At 36.9% G+C, this 8,387-nt stretch overlaps 1 protein-coding gene across 2 annotated transcripts; it reads left to right on the top strand.

Annotated features, from left to right (window-relative positions):
- The first annotated feature begins 1,736 nt into the window (after positions 1-1,736).
- On the top strand, positions 1,737-7,452 carry LOC121394732 (traf2 and NCK-interacting protein kinase-like). 2 transcript variants are annotated; one of them, XM_041566475.1, is made up of 11 exons: positions 1,737-2,082; positions 2,202-2,267; positions 2,557-2,613; positions 3,463-3,585; positions 3,834-3,944; positions 4,069-4,159; positions 4,548-4,663; positions 5,019-5,073; positions 6,021-6,099; positions 6,666-6,817; positions 7,174-7,452. In XM_041566475.1, exons 5-11 carry the CDS (start codon positions 3,840-3,842, stop codon positions 7,185-7,187), a joined length of 612 nt encoding a protein of 203 aa, XP_041422409.1. In that variant the 5' UTR covers positions 1,737-2,082; positions 2,202-2,267; positions 2,557-2,613; positions 3,463-3,585; positions 3,834-3,839; the 3' UTR covers positions 7,188-7,452. The 2 variants fall into 2 exon arrangements, with proteins under 2 accessions (XP_041422409.1, XP_041422408.1); XM_041566474.1 differs by lacking the exon at positions 7,174-7,452 and having other exon boundaries at positions 6,666-7,050.
- The last annotated feature ends 935 nt before the right edge of the window (positions 7,453-8,387 follow it).

Raw genomic sequence — 8,387 nt, 5'->3', positions numbered from 1 at the left:
AGACAAATATTGGCCATTTCCAGGAGCAACCTGAGGAGCCTGGCACAGAGATCAGCCAGGGTAATGCCTCAGAGGAAGAAGAAAAGCTAGAAGAACAAGCAGAAAAAGAAAACAATAGTGATGATATGGTTATATGTAGTGATGAAGAAGAAAGCATTATTGATTATCTGTTTCCATCACTTGAGGTATGATTTTCTATCAAGGACATTAAGACATGTTGTGCATTGAACTTATTGATTTATTGGGACATGTTTAGAAAAAAATTAATTTAGTATGCCTTTGTTTAGGCCCACTAATGTCTGGGAACCTAAAAACCAAACTGCAGTTTAAATCACCAGTCCAGCTCTCATGCTAAAACACTTTAAGAACTATATATTTTTGGAGTATCCACATAAACTGCAGTGCCCAGAGGGAAGCCATCAATGCTTATCACTACAACATCATGCTGCACACATTACATGGGACATTGTAGGGATGAGCAAATTTGTGAAGCCCTAGACTTTTATGCATTTTGGCAAATTTTCACTGACGGAATGGGTCAGTATAGCAACAAATGGATTAATTGTATGTTTTTATTCTTAAACAGAAACAACCTGAGGAAATCATTGCCCATGACAATTGCCAGGAAAATCCTGAGACAAATATTGGCCATTTCCAGGAGCAACCTGAGGAGCCTGGCACAGAGATCAGCCAGGGTAATGCCTCAGAGGAAGAACATAATCTACAAGAACAAGAGGAAGAAGAAAACAATAGTGATGACATGGTTATATATAGTGGGGAAGAAGAAAGCATTTGTGATGATCTGTTTCCATCACTTGAGGTATGATTTGCTATCAAGGACACTAAGACATTTTGTGCATTGAACGGATTGATTTATTGGGACATATTTAGCATAATGTTTATTTAGTATGGCTTTGTTTAGGCCCACTAATGTCTGGGAACCTAAAAACCAAACTGCAGTTTAAATCACCAGTCCAGGTTATGCTAAAACACTTTGGGGTAAATTTATCAAAGAGTGAAGTTCCGCAGCTCTCAATTCATTTCTATGGGATTTTGAAAGGCGTATTTATCAATGGGTGAAGTGAAAGTTCACCCTTTGATAAATACGCCTATAAAAATCCCATAGAAATGAATGGAGAGTGGCGGAACTTCACTATTAACTTCACTTTTGATAAATTACCCCTTTAAGAACTATATATTTTTGGAGTATCCACATAAACTGCAGTGCCCAGAGGGAAGCCATCAATGCTTATCACTACAACACCATGCTGCACACATTACATGGGGAAACCCACAAACGGGTCATTTTTTTCTTTGCAGCTCTGGAATACATTGCCCAAAGTTTAAAGGTGTTATTTACTAAACTCGATTTTTTTTTTCTGCCTCAGTTTTTTTGGGCAAAAATGTTAATGTTTAGAGGAGAAAAAAACGCTCACCATTTCAAACCTGTCACTGTTGTGTATAGGTCAATGGGAGATGTCCTTTTTACAATTTGAAGGTATCGTGGTCTGCATTGAATTTTGTCTGGTAAACCAAAAAAATTGGGGTTTTCAGGCAATAACCTGAAAAAATTAAGCAATTCAGGATTCAAATCCAAATAATTTGGGGTTTTCCGTTTTCGCAATTTTTCCCCCGACCTGACTATTTCAAGTTATTTTATTGATAAATAAGATAAAATTGTGGATGGGAGTTTAGTCAAGCTTAGTTTAATACAAATATGAGAAATTAGAGTTTTAGTAAATAACCCCCTAAAAGTCTCACACACATTAGTTCTATTAGGACAAACCATAACCCATATACATAAGAATAATAATCTTTGTAATAGTTATGTCCACCATTAACAACACTGTTTGGGCACAAGGCCTCTTTGCTATACTAAATATAAATTAAAAAACTGCTTAACAAGGAACACAGTGAGGAATCTTATGGGGATGCCTCTCATCCTGAACAAACTAAATGAGCAACAAACTAAAAAGAAAAGCTTGCAATATTTATTCTTTTTGTCTATTTACTGAGTTGATCTAAAATAATGTTTTCCTTTACCAGGTCTGCAATGAACATGGATTTGACAAACTATGCCCGGTATGCAAAAACATATATTACATTATTATCCCTGTTTTCAGCCTTCTCCCTCTATTCTCCCCCCACCACCTGCCATTATATTGTCTTATTTTCAAATTTTGCATTTTACTTTTTTTTAGGACCCAACTGGCTGGATAGACCTCGAACAATGTGTTGGATCAGGAGGATTTGGAGTAATCCATAAGGTCAGATATGAGATTTTAAGATTGTAAGGGGCGGGAATGACCTACCTTTTGTGGCCCTTAACATCTCAATGTAATTCTATATATTGAATGTATTTATCTATCTAGTATATAAATATTCATACATATGTCATGTATCACTAAATTGCCACATATGCCGGATTTTAAGCAGGATTCAGATTTCCTTTTGGAGTTTGTTTTTTGTTTCTGAGACTGCAAAGACCCATGTCGTTATACTCAGGTACTTTATCAAATTCAAGTCAAAATTCACCACAAATCTATTTTCTTTCAGGCATGGCATTTTAAGGAAAAGAAAGAAGTGGCCATAAAAGTGATAAAAGACCTTAGGGTAATGTATATTTTTTACTATTTCATTTATTATAATGAGAATATTGCAGAAAGTGTTGTGTTACACATACAAATCAACTGCCAGTAAAAAGAGACTTTATAAACCATGATTAGCAAGTCGCCCCCTTATATAATGGATAGTCATAATGCAAAATGGAATTTGTAATGATTAGAAATGGACTTCTTTAAATGCCCCAAGCTCTGCTCAGCCCGGTAAAATATTCACTGGAGGTTTAATTATTTAATAAATGCAAAACTAACTATATCATCCGCTTGTAATATTTGCAGCTTATAAAAGGCAAATGTGTCACTTATATTCATTAATCTCTATGTAACAATACTATAAAGTAACCACCCCTAACAGAAGGGGATTTAAATCACACCAAATCATAACAAAAAAATCATAACTCAGTTCAACACATTGCAAGTAAACACATGGAGCGGCATAGAAGAGAAAGAGGGGAAGTTAGATTCTATGATTGAGAGTGGACGCCATTACAGCACATCACAGAGAGACTTGAGAGAACTGATAACCTTTACTAGCTTTACGCATTCAGAAGCTTCTGATGAAGTGACTCCAGTCACGAAATGCGTAAAACTAGTTCCCCTGCCCGCTTACACTTTTGTATTCTTAACATGGATTAATAAAGTTAACTGGCTCTATCCAAGTTTGGTTTCCTTGAGTTCTGATCCGGTGAGGTCATCCCTACTATCAAGTTTGTTTGGGAAGTTAGTATCTGTGGTGTTGGCACTGTGGTACACTGATGGCAAACTAATGAATTCTATGTTTTACAACAAGGATTAAATAGTTATCAAGACCTAATTTAATGATCATTATTTCTGTATCTAGGATAATGAAGAGATCCTTGCTGAACTGTACGTACTTGAACGCGTTTCTGGCCACGACAACTTCCCTGCCTTTTATGGAGCCTTTTATCTACGGCCCAGCATTTCAAATGAAGAGGCGCTATGGGTAAGGATATACTTCTTAAATAAAAGCACACAATGGTCTTGCATTGCACATGCCAAGAAGGAGAAAATCTCAATCAAAGTTAATAAATATAACACTGATTATTTCAGACCCGTTACTGCTACTGATTACTAGGAATGTTACACAGACACACAGACAGATAGATAGATTTTAGGCAACATATATATATATATATATACACAATAATATTTATATACACTATAAATAAAAATATTTTATTTCTATTCTAGATTGCTATGACAATGTGTGCTGGTGGCTCTGTAGACGCCTTAATTAGGAGCACGCCCAATAGATCCTTGGATGAGACCTGGATTTCATACATATGCAAGAAAGTTTTACAGGTAAGACAGATATTAACCCCTTCATTGCTTTTCATAATCTCTGCTCACCGACTTTGCATCCTATTAATTCTATAATATAAAAATATATACATGTTCATCATGTTTGCTTTATTCATCTTTCTAGGGCCTGGATTACTTACAGGAACTGAACGTGATACATCATGATCTCAAGGGCGCCAATATAATGTTAACTTCTACGGCCCGTGTGAAGATAAGTAAGTGACGTTTATTATCTATAGGAAGAATGGGTGCCACAAAAGCAAAGGGTACATTTATTGCTCATCTCAATGCCTAGCTTTTCTTAGGCATCATAAAACTTTAAAGGGGCTCTCTACCCAAAAATTGCACCTTTGCATAATGCAAAAATATCATTGTAAGCATCGTTCCAATATACAGTCATTAAGAATGTTCAGTGTTTTATTTGTCTCTGTCTTTACACTCTCTTTGCACCTGGTTCAAATCAATAGTCAGCACCAGACAAAAGAAAATACTGATTCAAAAATATATTTCCATTTGTAATAACTGTAGCACCTTTCTGTATTGTCATAGATGTTATTACTGTATTGTACAAAGTAAATTCATGCTTGTTTCTTTCAATTTCAGTTGATTTTGGCCTTGCCACAATAGGGCCCATCAGTACAAGTAATGCAGGAACCCGCTGTTGGATGGCACCTGAAGTCCATGCATGTTTTACAAGAAGTGTACATTATAACTACAAGGTATAATTAATAAAATAGTTGTCATTTAGTTCAGTTTTCATTAAAGTGATTAAACAAATTGCACTCTTAAGGCAGGAATAACAAATCCATGCCAAATGTAATTTGTAGAGCTTTTTTCTCCCAGTAGAGACTCTTGAAAATGTAAAATCATAAATGTTTATAGTTGAAGTCGGCTACTGGAAATGTTTCATAGTAATACAACGTAGCTTGGCTCTAAAGTATTAGTCATTTAGCATCCCATATTGACCCTGAGACAGGATGAGGAGGGATAGTCAGTAGAAGTATCTTTATCATCTCTAACAATGATTATAATTTGTTTGCTAAATGGGTGTTGCTTTTTGTTTTTATTTTCTAGGTGGATGTGTGGTCTTTAGGAATCACAGCCATAGAAATGGCAGAATACAATCCTCGTAAGTAATCTTAAATAACATTTTGCGTGCGTTTATGTTCATTTATGGAGGAGTGTTTTTAGGAAGGTCAGGGGGTATCACCTATTCTATAACAATGAAACATGTAAATCGGCCATGAATCAGAGAATCCTTTCTGTGCTTTTATTATAATGGTGTCTTCTGTAATTTGCATTAGTTACTTTTCTTTTTAGTGATACACTGGAAAGCAAGATATAACTTCTTGTTTCAGAGACAGGAGCAATCAGATAAAAGATATAGACTGTGTCTTTCCTGTATCCCCTTAGGCTAATGACAAATAATGTGTTTTCTCTGCTGTTGAGAAAATGCAGATACAGCCATATACTGCCCTATATGTCCAATATCTGTCTGTCACTGTGCACACGCTACAATAATTCCAACCAGACTGCATTTATTTATTTGTTATGTATGAGGGTAAGGCCACACTGGGAATTTTGGGAAGATTTGGTCGCCTTGCAACTAATCGCCCCGTCTTTGCGGTGACCAATCTCCCCAAATGCCTTCCTTCACTCTGCGCCGGCTAAAATGAAAAAAATGCTGGCGCTAATTCGTTTTTCGCAGTAGCCCGAAGTTTCCAGCCTTCGGGCGACTTCGGAAAACGAACCACCGCGTGTGGTTAGCGCCGGCGTTTATTATTTTAGCCGGCGGAGAATGAGGGAAGGCGTTTGAGGAGATTGGTCGCTGCAAAGACGAGGCGATTAGTCGCCAGGCGACCAAATCTCCCCAAAATGACCCGTGTGGCCTTACCCTTAAAGAAGGAAATTATTATCTCAAAAAGTTAAAATAAATCATCGATTGGTTCTGATAATAGAAACTCATCAGAATATTTGATGTAGTCACTCTCTACTGTACAATGCTGCAAAATATGTTGGCCCCTTGTTAATTTGTAAGAATAACAATAATAATATTGTGTTCTCTTACACTTACAGCACACATTAAACTCCGTGGTGCTGAGCTTTCCGAAAGGATTATGAATGGTCCAGCTCCAGCTCTAAAAGAGGATATATGGTGAGTCATTTTTTTACAGAAATAGGACTTAAGGTGGCCATAGACGTTACAATTACAATCTTTCCTGGAAAAAATCTTTTTGATCGATAAGCCAACCCATATCCAAGTCTTCTGCCAATATCGGTTGGCTCGTTTCCCACCATACACGCATCGAATATGGTACCAGAATTTCTTTTGTACAATATTATTGATGCGTCTATGGCCACCTTAAGCAGTGCGGGTGGGGGAATGGGGAAAGAGACACTGAAGCATAAGGCCGGGGAAGGTGTTAAAGTGGGAAAGAGATAAGTTCAATGAGCTCAAATGTAAGTGTCACTACTGTATCCACTCTATCCATTGCTGTGATGATGGGCTGTGTTCAAGTTATTAGTATTCTTTAAGAGACATCACCCTTTTTATAAATTCAAGAGCTTATACTTTGTTGGCCCAAATTATTCAATGAAAAGAAACATCTTCCATTTTAATTCCCTATCACCCAACAGACTTCAGTGTCCTTTTTGAATAATTCTGGCTCTGTGTTTTATTACATCATCAGTAACACTTCTGCCTTGTTTCTTTCCCCCCAGGAGTAATAAATTCCACAGATTCATTAATAAATGTCTTCAGAAGGATCCAGCCAAAAGACCATTCGCAAAGGAACTCCTATTAAACCGATTCATCACATATAATCGAGATGAAGACGAGGTGCAATATAGCATAGCAGAGCATATACATAAAGGTAATGCAAATGACTCATATTCTCTACAATCAAAAAGCAATTACTGGGAAATCGTTAATGTCTATGTGGTTATTCAAGGCTTTAGGTATTTAAGGATTGCTATTTTGATCACTATCCAAAAAATTAGGGATTTTAGGGAATTTTCATTTTCAGGTGTAATTAGTTTTTTTTAATTACTAATGGTTTTAGCTCCAACCAGTTCTGCTTTAAATTGTGAAAGTTTCTATCAATTACTAACTTAGCTAGCCAGTTAAGTCACATTATGTCACATTATGGCCATTTTTACAGTGCCCTATCATGTGCATAGATATAAAACACAGATCTTCTTGTCTAACATTAAAAACATTTTCTCCTAGGAGCAAAGAAATAAGACATTCAAGTTAAAGATTCTCTTGCAACACCTCATTAAGAAGACTTTGTCAAGACTTAGGAAGGAAATGGAAGAACAATATATAAATCCCAAAATGGATTCTACCCTTGCAAGATCTGAAATGTGGCTCCTTCATTATGTTCCCAAAAGGGAAAGGAGGGAAAGGGTTGGGAACACAATGTAGGAGCCACAGTCCATCTACTTTGGATACTTTACCAAATGTTTATTTTTATATAATCTATTTAAATGTATATATATTTTTATATATTAATAAAAATAATAAAAAACAAGCTGATGTTTGACGTTTGAATAATTAATATATAGTGTAAGAATATCGGCTGTTGAAGAGTTGCACTAACTGTAACTTTCAACAGCTTATGATGATAGTTATGGATTTTGTACACCTTCTGTAAATTATATAGTAAATTAACTTTTTGTCAATTGGCGCAAGAAGTACAACAATTTTTGTGCAAGCACATATCATGGTTGTGCTTGGAAATAAGCCCTAATGTTTTATAATTGATGGGGTAAGAATGATAGCTCTTTGGGTGTAACTCACTGAGCCAAAAAATTCTAACATTAATGTATACACATGTAACAATATAGTAAATTAGGTGTCACGATTCTCTAACTATGAGTTTTACCCCAATACTTTGCTCTGGATGAGACCTCAATTCTCAGGAGTTAAGACCTCACAACGGTGTGGAGTCAGGGTGTAGTACAACTGTAAATAGGTGCAATGCACAATAATTGGGCACCAGTGGTTTTTGCAACATAACCAGAGAACAAAGAAGTGTACATAACCAAGCAGGAACATAGAGCAACAGTTGATAAGCATATACTCACAAAACTAATGGTCAGTATTAGTCCCTGCAAGGAAGAGAACATACACAGTAGCAATGAAGGTACACCTAGCTTTCAGACTTTTCTCTAAGTGGAACCCAGGGGAATCACTACATCCCTAAGTCTGTACACTTAGTTAATGTTGGACTAGGGGGCAAGGGGCCCCCCACCACGCCTCTGATCCCCCACCCCAGGTGTAAAGCACCCTCTGGCTCCCCTCCCTAAGCCGCAACCTGCCCCCTCGCGCATACCGTCTTTTTAATATAGCCATGCTGAGGATCAAGGAAGACAGAAGCTGCTTCTGGCTTCCTCAAAGGATTGAGTCTGGACCAGCAGGGCCCACGAGAGCTGGAGCCC

The sequence above is a fragment of the Xenopus laevis genome, chromosome 6L, assembly GCF_017654675.1.
Source record: "Xenopus laevis strain J_2021 chromosome 6L, Xenopus_laevis_v10.1, whole genome shotgun sequence".
Classification (NCBI taxonomy): domain Eukaryota; kingdom Metazoa; phylum Chordata; class Amphibia; order Anura; family Pipidae; genus Xenopus; species Xenopus laevis.
This window is presented reverse-complemented; position numbering and strand designations above follow the sequence as displayed.

Excerpts from the sequence above, each read along its gene's own strand:
- LOC121394732 (XM_041566474.1), top strand. The coding sequence starts at position 3,840 with ATGACAATGTGTGCTGGTGGCTCTGTAGACGCCTTAATTAGGAGCACG. Across the intron at positions 3,945-4,068 it reads TATGCAAGAAAGTTTTACAG|GGCCTGGATTACTTACAGGA; the intron begins GTAAGACAGATA and ends TCATCTTTCTAG. Across the intron at positions 5,074-6,020 it reads AATGGCAGAATACAATCCTC|CACACATTAAACTCCGTGGT; the intron begins GTAAGTAATCTT and ends TTACACTTACAG.